Consider the following 19,431-nt stretch of genomic DNA (forward strand, 5'->3'; position numbering starts at 1 on the left):
TGCCATTTCAGAAAATGTAAACATTAAAGGATATCATAAAGGTCCCAAAGAATTTAAACTCAACCTTTATGCCAATGATTTCCTCTTATTTCTAACAAACCCACTTATAGCATTAACCAATTTAATTTCCTTATTAGACTCGTTCCATACAATTTCAGGCTTAGGGGTTAATTTACCTAAATGTTCAGCCATGCCAAAAAATATCCCAAACAACCTTGCATCCTCTTTGCAGCACCGCTTTTCTTTTACGTGGTGCACCCAAACATTCTGCTACCTAGGGATACAACTTACCCCTGAGTTTCAAACACTGTTTCAAACAAACTATCATCCTATAGTATCAAACGTTAGATTACTACTAATTTGTTGGATAAATACCATATTTCATTCCTGGGCAGGGTCACAGCTGTCAAAATGGCAATATTACCTAAATTACTTTTTTTTTTTAGGTCTCTCCCATTTATGTTTCTAAATCTTACATTGACTCAATCCAAAAGGATGTTAATAAATTTATTTGGCACCAAAAAAAGCCGAGATTCCACAAATCTCTAATATATAGACCCCAGCCCCTCGGAGGACTGGGCCTCCCAGATCTCTGACGTTATTATCTATCGGCCAGATTGGCTCAAATAGCCCAATGGCATACTTCCATGGCTTAAATTCGAGAAACAATCTATCCATCCCTTCCTACCATCTGGATCACTGTGGTACAAATCTATCAAACCCAATCAATTCACCTCTCGAAACACGATAGTATACCAATCTATATACCTGTGGTCATTATACGGAAATAGATTTCACCTAGTCTCTCCCCTTTTCTCCCTTACTCTCTCTTATAGGAGACCCCAAATTCCCACAAGCATTTCATGATAGAACCCAGTTCCTCCTATGGTGCACAGCTGGTTTAACCACATTCCATGCCTTTAAAGTAGGACTTCATTTTAAAACCTTTCCTCAGCTACACGCAGAACACAAATTCCCCCATTCTGAAATACACAGATACACACAAATCAAACAATTCTATCACTGTAGGGGCTCACTTGAATCCTGAACACATAGCACTCAATTTGAGCACCTGTGCTCTCATTCCTCCAGAGACAAAGGTATAGTCTCCAGACTATACCGCTTGCTCAATGAGTTTGCCCTAGAAGAAAAAACTAAACCGATGCTTAGCTGGGAAAAAGAGACAGGCCTAACCTTTGATCCACCTGAATGGGAGGAGATGCTGACTAATATGTTTAAAAACACGAGGTCATATTCAATACGTGAAACAGCTGTTAAACTCCACACAATTTGGTATATGACACCTGCGAAAATTCATTCTATATACCCTGCAGTATCTCCGTTCTGCTTCCGCGGTTTTAATGAACTAGGCTCACTAACACATTTTTTGGAGCTGTAAACTCCTTAACCCTATCTGGCAGAAAGCGTCCTCTAAGGTATTCACCATTGCAGGCCATTTAATCCCCCTAACGATGCAAATGTGCCTATGCTTCTCTTCCACCCCTGAAATACCTGCACCCTGCAAAAAGCTTATTTACACGCTTTTCGTTTGCCATACATTGGGTCATAGCACTATACTGGCGTTCCTCAGCTCTCCCCTGGTCACAAGTACTAGCCAGAATAGAAGCCATCAAACTATCTCAACATACAATGTATGATACTATGCAAACTTTCAATAATAAATGGAAGCATTGGAATACTGCCTTATTATGACCTAGGAATGTACTTTTAAGATATTCCCTTCTGATACCCAATTTCCTATTCGAAAATGCATTGTTAACTGTATGAAATTTTAATGTCAATCCCCACTTACTGGGCCTTAATAACTCACCATGTCTATAGCTGTCTTGTCTTGTTCAAATTATTAGACTTTGTCTGACACAGTTACTGTATTTTTATGATCTTTCAATAAAAGACTTTGTAATCAAAAAAAGTACCACAGGGTCATGGTCAGACCAGGGCATCGACACTATCTTAGACGCGGTCAATTTGGGTAATAGTCCCGAGAGGAGAAATACATGATCAATACAGGAATAACGATTATGGGCCCTAGAAAAGTGGGAATAGTCTCGAGCAGTAGGGTTGGCCTCCCTCCAAGCATCAACCAGGTCATGATGATGTAACAGCTAAGCACATTTTCGGCTTTGTTTGGGAGGGTACTGAAGTTGAGAAAAGTGAGATTTGTCCAGTGTATGGTCTAACGCTAGATTAGAGTCACCAGGTAAGATCACATCTCCCTGAAATTCTGGTGCCAAAGATGGAGCAAGGAGTTGAAAAATGCTACCTGCTTTGTATTGGGGGCATAATAAACCAAAAATGTCACTAAATTATCCCCCAGGTGTCCTTTTACCATTAAGTATCTCCCCTCTTGGTCCCACAGTATTTTAGATTCAGTGAATGAGAGTCGTCGCAATAAGCAAAGCGCCACCCCTTGTTTTTTCTCTCTGGCTTTAGCAAAGTAACAGATGGGATAGTCTTTATGTATATAGCGGGGAGCGAAGGAAGAAGTAAAATGTGTTTCCCGAAGAAGCTACAATATCAGCACCCAGTGACTTGTAATAATTAAACACCTTAATATGTACAGATGTAGAGCCCAACCCCTGAACATTATGAGAAAGCTGTCGAATGGTTCCATTCGAGTCAATTAACTTGGACATGGCAAAAGACAAAAACAGCTGTAATAGGTAAACTTACCCACCTATTCCAAGGTATGGACATCTCCGGAAACCAAGAGATCCTCTGGCTGACCCTCAGGGAGGAAAAGTAAAAAAGGTTAAAAATAGAGAAAATTGAACTACTGAAACAAAATACAGTATAACCACGTAGTCCAGAACCCAGGTTCTGGGAGTGTGGGAGTCTCCACCAAGGGTAATTGATGGGGAGAGTCCGACAAACAAGGAGAGTGCATAGCCTCCTCCCGACACAAATATTATATAGCAAGTAAATCGCCCTTCTAATGCCGCGTACACACGAGCGGACTGTATGGCCTACTTAGTCCGCCGAAACACATTTCAGCAGACAGTCCGCTCGTGTGTGGGCTTCAGCGAACTTTTTCAGCGTGCAGTCCGGCGTACTAAGAATTTGTTTTTTTTCGGAATTCTGTCCGTCGTACTCGCATTTCGGCGGACAATCCGGCCGTGTGTATGCCAGTCCGCCATACTTTTGAAATGAGCGGACTTTTCCCGCTCCGGAGAAAAGTCCGCTCATTTCGAGCGCGTCTCCAGGTAGGCGGGGCCCGCGAAGGAGACGTCGCTGGCCCCACCGCCTGGTATGGACTTAAAGGGGAACCCCAACGCCGAAAAAAATCGGCGTGGGGGTCCCCCCCAAGTCCACAACAGACCCTTGTCCGAGCACGCTACCCGGCCGGCCAGGAAAGGGGGGCGAGCGAGCGCCCCCCCTCCTGAACCGTACCAGGCCGCGTACCCTCAACATGGGGGGTGTGCCTTGGGGAAGGGGGGGGCCACGCGGCCCCCCCACCCCAAAGCACCTTGTCCCCATGTTGATGAGGACAAGGGCCTCTTCCCGACAACCCTGGCCGTTGGTTGTCGGGGTCTGCGGGCGGGGGGCTTATCGGAATCCGGGAGCCCCCTTTAATAAGGGGGCCCCCGGATACCGGCCCCCCACCCTATGTGAATGAGTATGGGGTACAATGTACCCCTACCCATTCACCTGTAAAATAAAAGTACAAAAAAAACACAACACACGAGATAAAATACTTTATTGCACAGCTCCGGGGGTCTTCCGTCTTCGGGGGTCTTCTCGCCGGACTCCTCCGCTATCTTCTTGTAGCTCTTTTGCTAGCGGAGGAGTCCGGCTTTCTTCCTCGCTGCCGGCCTCTTCTCCCGGCTTCGGGGGTCTTGTCCCCCTCTTCGGTTCTTCTGCCGGGCCACCGCGCCTTCTTATAGCTCTTTTACAGGCGGTGGCCCGGTCTTCTGTCGCCGCCGCCGCCGCCTTCCGTTCTTCTTCTTCTTCTCCTTCTTCTCCTGGAGATGTTGACTCGACGCTCTCTCCGGCCACAATGCCAGGGCCGCGCTGCGCGGCCACTTATATAGGGACAAGGGGCGGTGTCACATGGCTTTATGTCACATGGATTGGTCACATGGGTTGATGTCACATGGGGACTATGACATCGTAAGGGGGCGGGGTCACCATGTGACACCAACCCATGTGACATAAAGCCATGTGACACCGCCCCTTGTCCCTATATAAGTGGCCGCGCAGCGCAGCCCTGGCATTGTGGCCGGAGAGAGCGTTGAGTCAACATCTCCTGGAGAAGAAGAAGAACGGAAGGCGGCGGTGGTGGCGACAGAAGACCGGGCCACCGCCTGTAAAAGAGCTATAAGAAGGCGCGGTGGCCCGGCAGAAGAACCGAAGAGGGGGACAAGACCCCCGAAGTCGGGAGAAGAGGCCGGCGGCGAGGAAGAAAGCCGGACTCCTCCGCTAGCAAAAGAGCTACAAGAAGATAGCGGAGGAGTCCAGCGAGAAGACCCCCGAAGACGGAAGACCCCCGGAGCTGTGCAATAAAGTATTTTATCTTGTGTGTTGTGTATTTTTTGTACTTTTATTTTACAGGTGAATGGGTAGGGGTACATTGTACCCCATACTCATTCACATAGGGTGGGGGGCCGGTATCCGGGGGCCCCCTTATTAAAGGGGGCTCCCGGATTCCGATAAGCCCCCCGCCCGCAGACCCCGACAACCAACGGCCAGGGTTGTCGGGAAGAGGCCCTTGTCCTCATCAACATGGGGACAAGGTGCTTTGGGGTGGGGGGCCACGCGGCACCCCCCCATGTTGAGGGTACGCGGCCTGGTACGGCTCAGGAGGGGGGGCGCTCGCTCGCCCCCCTTTTCTGGCCGGCCGGGTAGCGTGCTCGGACAAGGCTCTGTTGTGGACTTGGGGGGGACCCCCACGCCGATTTTTTTCGGCGTTGGGGTTCCCCTTTAAGTCCATACCAGGCGGCGGGGCCAGCGACGTCTCCATCACGGGCCCCGCCTACCTGGAGACGCGCTCGAAATGAGCGGACTTTCCTCCGCGTGTGTGGGCGAGTCCGTTCATTTCAAAAGTAGGGCGGATAGTACAGCGGACTTAGTACGCCGTATTAGTCCGCTCAAAAAGTGCCATGTGTGGGCAAGTAGCGCGTTCGGAAATTCAGACGGACAGTCTGGCGTACTTTTCCGCCAGACTAAGTACGTCATACAGTTTGACCGTGTGTACGCGGCATAAGTGTTCCTGAACAAACAAACAAAAAAAAAACACCCCAATATACATTTATAATGGATCAACAATTAGTAGAAATATAGCAAATATTGTGTAAAGCAAATGGGTCCCAAGTTCAACAATACCAGGGTGACCTGCAAGGCAACAGTTACCAGGTGTATGGTATCTAAAGATGTTAACCAAACGTAGGCAGCAGCTAATGTCCCGCAATAAGACCTCTGAGAAGCCACTGCTGTAAGGCGCGAAAAAATAAAAAAGACAAAAAATAACCCCCCTCCTCATGTATATTTATAATGGACCAACAATTAGTAAAAATATAGCAAATATTGTGCAATACAAATAGGTCCCAAGTTCGACAATTCCAGGATGACCTGGAAGGTAACAGATACCAGGTGTATGGTATCTAAAAAAATGTTAACCAAACATAGGCAGCAGCTAATGTCCCACAATAGGACCACTGAGAAGCCACTGCTGTAAAGTAAAAAAAAAAAGATGCAGATTGCCACAGTTCAATGCCACCAGATGCAGATTGCCACATGTCACCAGATGCAGATTGCCACAGTAATTTGCCACATGCCACCAGATGCAGATTGCCACAGACACATGCCACCAGATGCAGATTGCCACAGACACATGCCACCAGATGCAGATTGCCACATGCCACCAGATGCAGATTGCCACATGCCACTAGATGCAGCCTCTTAAATGCAAATTGTCACTAAGCACAGAGGCAGTGCAGCAGAGTGGTGGGTTCTGCGTGAGAGAGAACATCGGTGATGCGGGGCGGGCTGTGAGAGATGATGAAATCTCTCTGCTCCCCCACTTCACCTCCAACAGTATACCGGCTGGGCTGTGTGGGCAGAACAGCGGTGATGTGGGCGGGTGGTGGGAGATGATGTCATCTCTCTGATCGCCTTCTTCACCCCCAACAGTGTAGCGGCAGGGCTGTGTGGGCGGAAGTGCGTGATCTCTCTGCTCACCGCTGCCGCACCTCAGATAGTGCACACTTTGCGGCCCGGGGGTTAGAGACCCCTGGTCTAAACGACATCCAAAATGTTAGCCACTGGTCTAGCTGAGAAATATATCTGCTATATCTTTTTCTAAAGCAAAGGAAGCATGGGAAGCAGGGCTTGGAGATGGTATAGAAGCCTGTGACAGGGATCTGGCAGGGATGAGTGATGGACAGGGATTGTCTGTCGGCTCACCGGAGGGTTGGATGGCTGTGGGGGAGCCCATGCATAGTGATCCTTGGGTGGATGGCTGTCCCCTGTTCCGCTGTGACTGTGGCTGCTGCTGCCCCTTCCCTGCTTGGATGGAGCTTGTGCCGGTCGCCATCTTGGATTCTTTGGCTGGCCAATGAGGTGGGTAGGAAATGCCCCCGTAGGTCTTTTCCGTTGATCGGGTGAGCATGTGGTATGTCTCCACACTGTGTGCCCGCCATCCTGTTACTGTGCTGGGACGAGCCGGATAGGAGGGCCGCTGAAGATAGCTGTATGTGCCAGGAGTGTGCCGAGCGATCTAAGCCGGCATCCGCTACTGCCGCCTGCGCATGTTGGACTTCTCTTTTAAGCGTAATTTGTGCCCTTTGTTCTGGGGTCTGCGAGGACTGGAGGAGTAATTTTCTGCCCTGGAAAAATCCTGATGATAAACCTGCTGACGCTTTTTTTATACCCTTGTAAGGCAAAAGGCATAATGAGCTAGTATCCACCGCATACTAGCTCATTATGAAATACTTACCTTAGAACGAGGAGCAGGCATCTCACCCGATCCATGCCGAGGTAGCTGACATGTTCCCTCTGCGCTTCTTCTGGGTATAGCGGCTCTGGCGCTGTGAGTGGCCGGAGATGCGATGTTGTCACTCCCACACATGCAAGCAGGAGACTTCTTTCCGTCAAGGTCCGGTGTCTGCCATGCTCTCAGCCGAGAGTCCCCTGTGCGCATGTGCCACTGCAGTCAGCAGCTCATTGCGAGGGGAATATCTCCTAAACCATACAGGCCTGGCTAGTAGCTCAGGACTTGAAATTTTGAGCCCTGTATATATATATATATATATATATATATATATATATATATATATATATATATAAACATACACATCCATCCTCTTCTATATACCCCCAAAGATACATACATACATACACACACATGTCCGCACATATATCCCCCGTCCCTAATATTATGACTTACCTGGTCTCTGGCTGCTCCTTTATGATGTTGCCTGTCCGGATGCCTTAATCAAACGGCATGCATTGCTGAACCTGTGTGCCCTTTTAATTAGGGTGCCTTTTGTGAAACTCCACTCCCCTCCGTCCATCCTCCTATCCAGGAGGTTCGCACCATCTGAGGGAAGCCTTTCCCCCCTTCCAAGATGACCATTGCGCATGCGCCGATATCTCTAGGCCCCCGAAAATATGGCCATCGGAGGTCCTCAGAGACGAGTGGGAACACTTGAGGCTGCCGTGGCCAGCTCAAAGTGAAAGGAGAGCCGCACGCAAGCCCCAGGGACAAGGAGGGAGAAAAATGCTAGAGGGACCCCTGCACAAACGCAATCTCCCCCTTAGCCCATATACATAAACAAAAAACAAATGTATCACTGGAGACATGAGAGAGTAAAAGGTATAAAAAAAAGGCCAGACCTGAAAGAGTTCCATAAAAAAGCCACAGATGCCATGCAGTCCCAGCCGCTAGACCCCACAGCAGGCATGCCACAAGTGGATTGCCGTCTCTGATTAGAGAATACCTCGACCCCAAAAGACCACCAGAAGGGGTTTCCTACCTTGTTGGTGCGTTTAGCAGCCTAAGATTTGGGACTGTGTGCTGGGAGAGTCTGAAGCCAGACAGACTCCGATGTAGTCGGCAGGTAAGAGCTTTATCCTGAGTGTAACTGTCTGTAGGTGTTGATCTTTTGAGGACAAAAAGGAGAATGGGGGAGGTAGCTCTCAGTCAGACTTTTATAGAGCTAAACAGGCCCTGTGGGTGGATATAGGGGCGGAGCTATATCATATGTATGCTGCCATGTTGGCATCAGGAAACAGCTATTTACAAATATACACAACAGAGAGGGAAGCTCCCCTCTACAATTATAATGATCATTTAAAAACTTCTAACTTCTTTTTTAACCTATCTTGCAGGCTTAAACGAATGGACCTGATAAATATATCCGAGTTTGAGTCACCTCACAACATTTCTTTACCACCATCTATAATTCATATGGATGTAAGCAAATCTGTCCAATTTGCTGAAAAAAAACACAGGAAAATACGAGAGCAGCTGCCAAGAGGATCCAACTACTCCATGAGAAGTGAATTAAAAAGGCTGAAGAGTGTTTTGGCTCAAGATCCTTTGTCCAGTTGGTCTCCAAAAGAGATCGCACGTGCAGGATTTTTTCGCACAGGCCTAGAGAACAGTTGTCAGTGCTTCTGCTGTGGATTGGTACTCTGCCAGCAGTTTTTATACTTTACCCCAATAGACCAGCACAGAAAATTTAACCTCAACTGTGAATTTGTTAAGGGCAATGATGTTGGGAATATATCAAAGTATGAAGTCCGTGTGCAGCTTAACACATTTCAGGCCAGCCACAGGGAAGCTATGGAAGATGAGCAAACCAGGTTACAGTCATTCTCTGGCTGGCCTGTCTATGCTTTAGTAGAGCGCTCTGCTCTTTCACAAGCTGGGTTTTTCTTCACTGGTAATTGCTCCATAATTCCCATTTTTTTTATACATTGATTTACAAGATTGCATATAGTATATAATGATCTGGTAAAGATGATGATTTTTCTTTTCTATGTAAAATAATGCAGGTACAAGAGACATAGTGCAGTGCTTCTCCTGTGGAGGATGTTTGGGGAACTGGGAGGAGAATGATGATCCTTGGAAAGAACATGCAAAATGGTTTCCTGAGTAAGTTGCATAAAAATCTAAAATTAATAAGAAACAATACATTTCTACTATCAGCCCCCCTAGACACTGTCTGCCAGTGTGCCAAACCTTAATAATAGCATTATCCAAAGTTTACCAATCATTTTATTGAAGCTTCACCTTACTCTATACAAGCTCCTTAAAGTCATAAGAAGCATACAGGAATCAGCAAGACAGAAGGATAACTGAGATTGTAATAATATGAGGTCAGCAATGGCAGTCTTCATATTTTTCTCATGACCGGAGAAAACTGAAGGAAGAAGATCAGAGGAAGAACACCGGAGGGAGAAGACCAGAGGAAGATTATTAATAAGGGACTTTTCAAAACCATCTCGTTTTTATTTACACTACACTGCTTTTTTTGGGTGAATGGGTAGGGGTACAGTGTGTCCCATGCTCATTCAGATGGGGGAGTTGGATCTGGGGGCCCTTGTTAAAGGGGGCCTCCAGATTCTGATAAGCCCCCTGCCTGCAGACCCCCACAAAAACCAACCAGGGTTGGGGTGGTTGGCTCTGCGCCCCCCCCCCCCCACTCCAAAGCACCTACCCCCATGTTAAGGGCCTGTAATGGACCTGGTGGGGGACCATTTTGGCGTGGGGTTCCTCTTCAAGATCCTCAGAGCACAATCACACCACAAGTCGGATCATGATGATCCAACTTGGAGGCGATTTTCATTCTAATCAATGGGCTGAAAGTCAGATCAGTTAAGATGGCTCTCATAGAGAACCATTAACACACGTTTACAAGCAAAAAAAAGCCTCTGTAACCTCAACTGCCTCTAACCTACTATGTGTACATGTACACATAAGATAATAGTGAGGAGAGTTCAGGGACTGCTGAAAAAAATGACCAACTGCTCCTAAATGTCTGTTTAGCAGCTGCAGTGTACATGAGGCCTAAAAAGGAAAAGTCAACAGCTACAAATACTGTAGCTGCTGACTTTTAAAAATCAGGTGCTTACCAGTTCATAGATTTATGTGCTGTCTTTCCATGGTCAATTCCTTTTACCGCTGAGGGGTTCCTGGCGCTGCCATCTTGGATTTGTGAGCTTGCTCTGAAATCCTCAGGAATCACAGCCAACTCTTCACAGCACATGTGCAAGATCAACTCAGAAGTGTTATGTGTCCCAGAGAGGCAGTGGATGGGGAAGGGGATGGGACAAGAAATTTCATCCTTGCCTAGACAAAAAACAGCACTCACCCCCCCCCCCCCCAAAAAAAAAACTCCAATGCAGTTACAGGCTGGGGTAGAAAGAGAATCGGCCGTATTGTACATTTTAAGTGAAGTTCTGCTCTATGAGTATTTCCTGACACCAACATGGTGGCATACATAGCTCCGCCCCATCACCACCCACAGGACCTATTTAAATCGATAAAAGTCTGACAGAGAATGGCCTCCCTCATTCTTCATGTACATTGTCGATAAAAATTTAATTTGCAGCAGGAACCCTCCCTGTTTAGCTTGTTATTTATCATATGTATGCTGCCATGTTGGCATCAGGAAAACAGAAAATTACTGTAATTTTCCTTTCCTGATGCCAACCCATGGCAGCATACAAATCCTCCCTCTTTTAATCTTGTGTTTTAGGCTGGGTTCACACTGATGCAAATTGGATGCGGATTTCCCTGCATCCAATCGCATAACAGGAGAGTGTGACCGGTTCTCATTGGATCCGGTTCACAAAGCTCCAGGGTGGCCGCGGTTCACATTTGAAAAGGGTTTTGTGCATCTTTGGCCTTGTCTAAGGTGAGAATTCAGGCAAAAATTTGGACCTGATTCACACATGAATCAGTGAACAGGAACGCACCGGACCCCCTGCTGTTACCCATGGCCGCATCAGTGTGAACCCAGCCTTATACAGAGAATGGGGGAAGTTGCCTTCGGTCCGACTTTTCTAGATTTAAATCTCCCATCCTCTGGGTGGTGATAGGGATGGAGCTATATCATTTGTATGCTGCCATGAATTGGGGTCAAGAAAGGAAAATTACGATAAGTATTTGATACAATTTTCTGTTTTCTGAGAACAATGATGAATTATAAACCACATACATTACATGCAGATCCAATGTAAATATTCTGTTAAAATTCCAATCGTTTTCACTTTTGACTAGGATTTGTGAAGCAGTTTAGAAGGATATTTGTTGAAGCTTAGAATAGGATCCTGTTGAGTAGTGTTAACTTGCATTGGGCATACATTTTTTCCTGTATAGAAATCAATAGCGATTTAATGTGAATGCATCCTGAATGCATTGTAAATATAGTACAGATGTACCTTGACCAAATCATGAACATAATTTAAATGTTTCGAAAATGCATCATAAATACATTTTGAATGCATTCCCCATATCCTGAAAGCAAGTATTTCAGTTAAATAACTCAGTGGCTTCTGTTGGGGTCTCTTCTCTTCTAAATCTATCCGATCGGGGGCTTGTTCTACTTGTTGGATTACTTGTTTTATGTAATTGAGATCTACAGTGGCAGAATGCTACCAAAGGACTATTAAAGTATCCTGAAAAGGCAAACTTTTTGTTTAGTTTTGGACAGATTGGAGAGGGATTAGAACATCTGCCAGTGCCCTCCTTAGAGGGATTGATCCTCTTTATTTGTCCTGTTATCACAGGTAATGAAAGTAAAAGAAAATCTCGAATTTTGGGTTGTCACCAGAACAGGAATAGAGGGGAAATCTTCTAGTGGTGACAACCAGGGATTCCCTCACTTTTGGAGGGATACCTCTCCCTTTCTGCTTTAACTATGGAACAGAAAGTGAAGGGGAATCTCCCTAATGGGAGCCTGACAGGGCTTATAACAATCCCTTACTCTGTACAAATAAAAATCCAAAGTTTTGCCTTTAATTCCACTTTAAGATACCATAGCAGGTAACTATTGTACTGCTGGTGTCCCTGAAAGATAAATAGCCAGTGGATGATTCAGGAAAGCACAGCCAATATATACTGAAATATCAGGGTTTGGTAGAAAGCGAACAGATAAATGTATTGTAATCCTGTATTTTCTTAAACAGGTGTTTATTTCTCCAGAGCCAAAAAACCAAGGATGAAATTGAGCAATATATGGCAAATTATTGTGGATTTGCTGGATTGAAGGTAAATATAATCTGGTATGTTAGTAGCCTGCTGATAGTGCTGGTGACTGTGCATCTTTGAGCCTGAGAACTCTGAGATTTTAAATATACAGAAAAACCTTGTGTAGCACTGACCCCCGAAGGAGCGGCTGTTTTTTTTCTTCTGGGCTTACCGATTACCTCCTCCAGCTCGTAACTCATTGTTCTTGTCTAGGGGTTCCCAGGGTTGATGGCCCAGTAACTTTAGAGACCGACACTTGAACCTCTTTTCTGGGTTTTTATTTGCATAAAACAGTTGAACAAAACACAGTCTCTCAGTTAGGAACAGAGGGTATGAGGATGAAGAATAGCTCAGGTACATTGGAACTGCTGACGTCAATAAAAGTCTCCCTTTGCATAATCCAGGGAATAGCCACTCGCAACTGGATTCTTTAACTGTTGGATAAATCCTTGTTTGTGGATCTAGCAGCCAACAAGTGATTTTAGCTTAGCAAAGTCTCTGCCACAAACTTGGTTATAAAAATGTGGATTCAATTAGTGGCCATAACAGCTCAGCTTCCAGGCTCTTACCAAGCAGCCAGCCTTGTGCGCGCCCCTCTTACTGAAGAGTCCTCCCCTGGTTGCATGCAGAGTTGCTGGGCCTCTCCAAACCCGAGACGGCACTGGAACACCTTAGAATCCCCCTTATAGTTACTGTGCCTCGAACTATCCAGTTCCGAGGCTCGGAAAGGGATGGATCCGCACCCAGGCCACGAGGGCCTCTGGGGGCTGATCAGGAGGACCAGGACAACGGAGTCAGCAACAACTTCTGGACTTCTGGACTTCTGTGACTTCAGCACCTTAAGTACCCTCTCCCGGAATACACAGCGAGACAAACGCGCCCACTGATTGGCTCAGGGAGAGAGATTGGTACCCAATGCGTCCAACCAGACTCTGTTCTAATGCCTCTCACAGGTGCAAACCCCACCTATGACCAGGCAGAACCTTAATACACCCCAGCCAAACTGATGCCAAAACATAATTTAGAACAATTAACCCCAAGACTCAACTAAAGTCTAGGGAAAAAACTAAATTTACAGACATAGCGCATACCGTATATACTCGAGTATAGGCCGACCCGAGTATAAGCCGAGGCCCCCAATTTACCCCCAAAAAACTGGGAAACCTATTGACTCGTGTATAAGCCGAGGGTGAGATATGCCTGTCCATCCCTGTGTGTGTGTCCATCCATCCATCCATCCCTGTGTGTGTGTGTGTCCATCCATCCCTGTGTGTGTGTGTGTGTCCATCCATCCATCCATCCCTGTGTGTGTGTCCATCCATCCATCCATCCCTGTGTGTGTGTGTGTCCATCCATCCATCCATCCCTGTGTGTGTGTCCATCCATCCATCCATCCCTGTGTGTGTGTGTGTCCATCCATCCATCCATCCCTGTGTGTGTGTCCATCCATCCATCCATCCCTGTGTGTGTGTGTGTGTGTGTGTGTGTGTGTGTGTGTGTGTGTGTGTGTGTGTGTGGCCTTGTGTGTCCAGCCTACCTGTGTCCCGAGCCTCCATCCGGTCCCGTCCCGTCCCGAGCCGAGCCTCCGTCCGGTCCCGTCCCGTCCCGAGCCTCCGTCCGGTCCCGTCCCGTCCCGAGACTCCGTCCGGTCCCGTCCCGAGCCGAGCCTCCATCCGGTCCCGTCCCAGGATCACCGCTCTTCGTCGGCGCCCATTCCCCTGTTCAAATGCTGCGCCTCCCTGTCTGTGATAGGCGGAACACAATTTCCCAGCAGTCTGTGTTCCGCCTATCACGGACATCCTTTCATCCTCGTCCGTAGTACGAGGATGAGACGATGTCCGTGATAGGCGGAACACAGGCTGCTGGGAAATTCAGTGTTCCGCCTATCACAGGCGAAGGCGGAGCCGGAGGCGCGGCTTTTGAATTATAGAATGGCCGCTGTCTGTCTGCTCGACACGCTGATCGAGCAGGCAGACAGCGATGACTCGAGTATAAGCCGAGGGGGGCACTTTCAGCCTCAAAAAAGAGGCTGAAAATCTCGGCTTATACTCGAGTATATACGGTACTCATCAGGAGTACCGGTGCTACACTTGGTTTGAGAGCATTTTGCAAGACAAGCAAAATGTTTTAATAAAATTTGACTTGAAGTGATGTCTTGATATACAAGTAACGTCATGTCACAACAGAGTATAAAAGAGAAGAGAGGCGCCCCAAGTCTAGCAATATGGTTATATTTAATGAAGGTGCAACATTTAGCAACTCACATGGTTGATGAGTAACCACTTCAGCTCTGAAAGGATTTACCCACTTCCTGACCATTTTTTTTGCGATACGGCATTGCGTCGCTTTAAGTGACAATTGCACAGTCGTGCATCGCTGTACCCAAACAAAATTGATGTCCTTATTTTCCTACAAACAAAAAAAAAGACTACAATTTTGAAAAATACAAAAAAAGGTTTACTTTCTGCTATAAAACATTTCCAAAATAAACAAAATGTAAAAAAAACAAATGTATTCATGTAGTTGGATAATTTCCGATGGATCTAGTCCGGAAGTGGTCTTGCATACACGCGGTCGGAACAAAGTTGTCGGAATCTCCGGTCGTCAAGAACGCAGTGACGTAAACCACGTACAATGGGACTAGTAAAGGGAAGTTCAGCACCGCGTGCGGCACCCTTTGGGCTCCTTCTGCTGATCTTGTGTTTGATTAGAGATGATTCGCGCTTTTCAGATTTGTGCTTCAGATCGTTACTGCTCTTCAGTTTGTGCTTGTCGGTGCGTATCTGCTTATCAGTGCATGTAGTCAGTTCGCATTTGTTGGTCATTGCGGACTATATCTTGGTATATTACACTTTGATTTCCAGTGCTTATTGTCCACTCATTTCTGTTTTTCAGTTCGTTCTTTCAGGCCTTGCTGTTTATTGGTGCTTTCTGTTGTCCGTTCTGACCAGCCGACCGTTTTGAAGCCATGTTTCGTGTACATACTCGTCGTAGAGTTCGTGCTGTGCAGGGGCTTGGTGATGGGCTTTTAGCTTTGACACAAGCCCAGTCCATGAGCAGGGCGAGGAGAAGTTCATGGAGCAAGAATTGGTTGCTCCAGCGTGACCAATTCGCGCACATGCCTTTGCTTTGTGAGATCCGGTAGAATAATCCTGATGATTTCAGGAATTATCTCCGAATGACGGACCCCATTTTTCACCATCTGCTGGCTTTGCTGACCCCTTATATCAGCAGGCAGGATACCTGCATGCGGCAAGCCATCACTCCTGAGCAGAGGCTCATCGCCACGTTGCGGTACTTGGCAACAGGGAGAAGTCTTCAGGACCTCAAGTTCTCGACAGGCATCTCCCCCCAGGCTCTGGGGATCATTATTCCAGAGACCTGTTCTGCCATCAATCAGGTCCTGCAGAAGGAATATATTAAGGTAAGTTTTCTCCTTTATTATCACATTCTATGTATTTAATGTTTGCTAATGTATTGTATTTCTTTCCTCATTCCCTAACTACCATGATTGCAATATGCTGTAATTGATATGCTGTGCCCCTTTGTCCTCATGCATGCTGGAAGCTTTTAAAGTTCCTTTTTTGTCCTTCCTGCATATTTGCCTTCACTAACCTCACCGGCATGCTCTTCTGTACCCATAAACCTATAGCTTTAACTTAGCAATGTATTTTGTCAGCTCAATAGTATTGCTTTCCCCTAAACACCCCCTAAAATGTGTTTAAATGTTATGTGTGTGCTTAAATTCATGCAGAGTGCCAGAGGTTTTTTTTTGGGGTGGTCCAAACTCATTAGGAACCCCCCTCCCCCAACTGCTAGGTCAGCTGATAGCAATCCTCTATCTGCTAACTTTGTCAAACCCAGTACACACTTTACTTACCTCTTTTGTGGTCAGATTTATGGATGAATTCACCAAAGCATGTAGTGCAAGGGCCTGCCTCAATACTTTATAATGCTACTGTTTAAAGTTTTTTTTCTCCTATTATTATCTTGATAGGTAATAGCACAATGTAAAAATGTGCTTCCATTTGTTCCTTAGTGTAGTGCAAGTAAGGAGGGGCTGGCCAAAGTATCACACATTATTTATGCATTCAGCTCTCAATGAAGTGGAGAGGGTTACCTGTACAAAACACCCCCCCCCCCCCCTAATTTTTTGCAATGGGCCATCAGATGGGGGATGAGGAATCTGATAAGGGGACCTTATACTTTTGGTTTTAAACACTCATTTCCAAATAAGTTATACTGATCTTGGCCATAAATGTTTGTGTCTAATCTGCTTGCAATGTTGATGTGCAAAATGACAAAAAAAAATTCTTGTTTGACTCCACAGTTTCCTTCAACGGCACAGGAATGGCAGACTGTGGCCTCCCACTTTGCCAGCCGTTGGGACTTTCGCAATTGTGGAGGTGCAATTCACAGGAAACACGTCCGCATCATCCCTCCCCCCAACTCTGGGTCCTACTATTATAATTACAAGGGGTATAATAGTATCATGATGTTGGCGGTGGTGTCAGCGACATATGACTTCCTGTATGTGGATGTGGGTAAAATGGGTGGATTTCGGATGGTGGAGTGTTTGCGCAGACGGAGTTCTACTGGTGTCTCCAGAGTGGCAGTCTGGGCTTGCCACCTCCAGAGGACAATGTGGAAGGACTCCCCCTTTGTTTTCATCACGGATGAGGTGTTTGCTCTGGCAAACCGCCTTTCCCAATGAGGACCCTCACCCCAGACCAGAGAATCTTTAATTTCCGGCTGGCCAGAGCCAGAAGAGTAGTGGAGAACACTTTCAGGATAATGGCCAGCCAGTTCCGCCTATTTTTGACTCCAATACACATGGCAGAATATAAACTCAATCATATTGTGCTTTTGTGCTGCATTCTGCACAATTTTTTGAAGAAACACTCAGCAAACTATGTGGGCTCAATTGGGCCTGATGCAGACTTGCCTGAAAATGTCAACATGATGGCCCTTGAAGCTGACCATCCTGGCTTGCCCCCCCCAAAGCGCCCGCGAGGTCAGAACAAGATATGTGGAGTACTTTGTGGGTAGTGGGGCTATTGATATGCCAGACAGTGTCTGAGAGGCATTTTTTTAATACATTTTTCTTTCAAACTGCAATAATCTTTGTTTTCATTTACTGCTTGGCTTTGTTTTAGGTGTCTCCTAGTTTTTTTTTGTGTTTTTTTAGGGCCTTTTTCTACAACAGTGCAAACCCAATTGCTGTGCGAGATGAGGTGACAGTCTCTTCTTCAGATAATCTTATTATGCTGTGGGTCTGCTCCACACTCACCTTGTTTTTGTTGTTAATGTATGTAATGCATTACTGACAAAAATATTGCTAATTTTCAGCACCATGGCAGAAATATGTGGGGTCATGAAAATGGCGTGATTGTGGAAATTTAAAAAGCACTGTGGGTGTTATTTACTAAAGACAAATCCACTATGCACTACAAGTGCACCTGAAACTGCACTTGAAGTGCAAAGTGAATTTGCCTTTAGTAAATAACACCCATTGTCACAGAAAACAACAACTTTTACTACAAATACTGCTTTTGCCCATTGAAAAAGGAAGCCACACATTAGTGCTAATTTAACTTTTTACTCAAAGTTCATTCACATGTGCGTTTTTAGAAAAGGGTTTTACAACAAACCAAGATATTTGGTGTATATAAAACATTATTTTTGTTAACATTTTTCTAACTTGGCATTTTTGCGTAAACAGGCATGTATCAAAGCATATCATACAGAACACAGGAACTTACAAAGTTTAACTTTGAAAAGTGAAGACAATATACAACATTAGTATGTACAAACCGTGCTGATATTGCCTTCATCAGATGGGGTGCCACTCCTGTAAAAGCCACATTTTGAAGATGCACACAAATTGTGAACCAAAAAGTGTCCATTTTCCTCCTGATCCCATGCCTAATGTCAAAATTTGCTATCTCCCATCATGGGGGACCAATGTACGTGTTTTGGGGGTGCAACCCCTTCATCTCAGCCACTTTAGTAGCAAGGAAGGGGTTGCACCCACAAAACGCGTACATTGATCCCCCATGATGGGAGATAGCACATGTTGACACACTGTGTGCATCTTCCAAATTTGGCTTTTCGAAAAATATAAAAGTGTTTTGGAAAAATTTAAATGGATGCTAGCTAGTTTTGGGTGTTTCAGATTCTCCCTAAAACATCAATGATGTTCTTAATTTTTTGCTGAACATCATTGATGTTTTTCTGAATATTGCACCCCATTATCTCCCCAATGAGAATTTGGGCACTTTCACTGCGATTATGCGAAAATGCGATTCTTCTTCCACAACATCCACATCACCTAAAAAAACACAAAAAAAAAACACAGTGTATTATATATATGCAGGCATACATTGATTAGCTTACCAGAAGCTGTGGTCTCAGACACTCATCTATTGTGGTGCCAATTTCGCCAATCTCTACAATCTCTCCTTCCTCCTCCTCCTCTGCTTCTGGTGTTGGTATTTCCCCTTCTTTGGGAGGTGTGGAGTCCCTGGTGTCCTCAGACGTCCCGAGTCTTCTCTCCCCTATGAGAATGTAAACAAGGAATATTTGGCACACAGATATTTGAGGGCAGAAATAGGAATATGAAACAATGCTTGGAAGTTTTGTGTTTTTTGGCAGAGTTCAAAGGTGAAAACATTATTTTTGGCACTTTCTAAAGCTGGAATACTTACCTGTTGTGTGAACAAATGTAGTCAAATGCAACTTGCCAAAACATCGTCTTTGGAGTGGGCTAACGAACAATGTTTATTACGAATGATTCAACCCATGAACAGGAAAGTGGCCATTTTAAACTGTACAGCATTAAATCAAAGCACATGGAGCAGTATGCAAGCAATAATAATAATATGAACACACGACAACTACTTACTTTTTTTTAAGAACTCACCTGATTCTTCTGTACTGATCGTGCTCCCTCAGTTTCAGGTCTGACCAGCGTTTTCTCAGTTGATCCTTGGATCGTCGTACCCCAAAATTCTTCTGAAGACTCTTCACAAATTTAGTCATGATCTTGGCCTTTCTGACATTTGGGTTTGGGTAAGGTCCATGCTTCCCATCATAGTCGTTCCTCTTCAATATGTCCACCATCTCCAACATCTCTCCAAAAGACATATTTGAGACCTTAAATCTTCTCCTCCGGCATCAGGATGTATCTGGCTCCGGGCTTTCCTCATCCTCCT

General features: G+C 45.7%; 1 protein-coding gene across 1 annotated transcript in view; it reads left to right on the forward strand.

Moving 5' to 3' along the window:
• Positions 1-19,431, forward strand: part of LOC143941251 (baculoviral IAP repeat-containing protein 1-like) — a 123,394-nt gene that overhangs the window by 14,122 nt on the left and 89,841 nt on the right. The window contains exons 2-4 of the mRNA XM_077463291.1: positions 8,350-8,906; positions 9,019-9,118; positions 12,157-12,238. Coding sequence (XP_077319417.1) covers positions 8,360-8,906; positions 9,019-9,118; positions 12,157-12,238 — 729 coding nt within the window. The 5' untranslated portion in view covers positions 8,350-8,359. The remainder of the gene's footprint in view (positions 1-8,349; positions 8,907-9,018; positions 9,119-12,156; positions 12,239-19,431) is intronic.

The sequence above is a fragment of the Lithobates pipiens genome, unplaced genomic scaffold (assembly GCF_037356315.1).
Source record: "Lithobates pipiens isolate NorthernLeopardFrog02 unplaced genomic scaffold, aLitPip1_a1.2 Scaffold_3, whole genome shotgun sequence".
Lineage (NCBI taxonomy): Eukaryota > Metazoa > Chordata > Amphibia > Anura > Ranidae > Lithobates > Lithobates pipiens.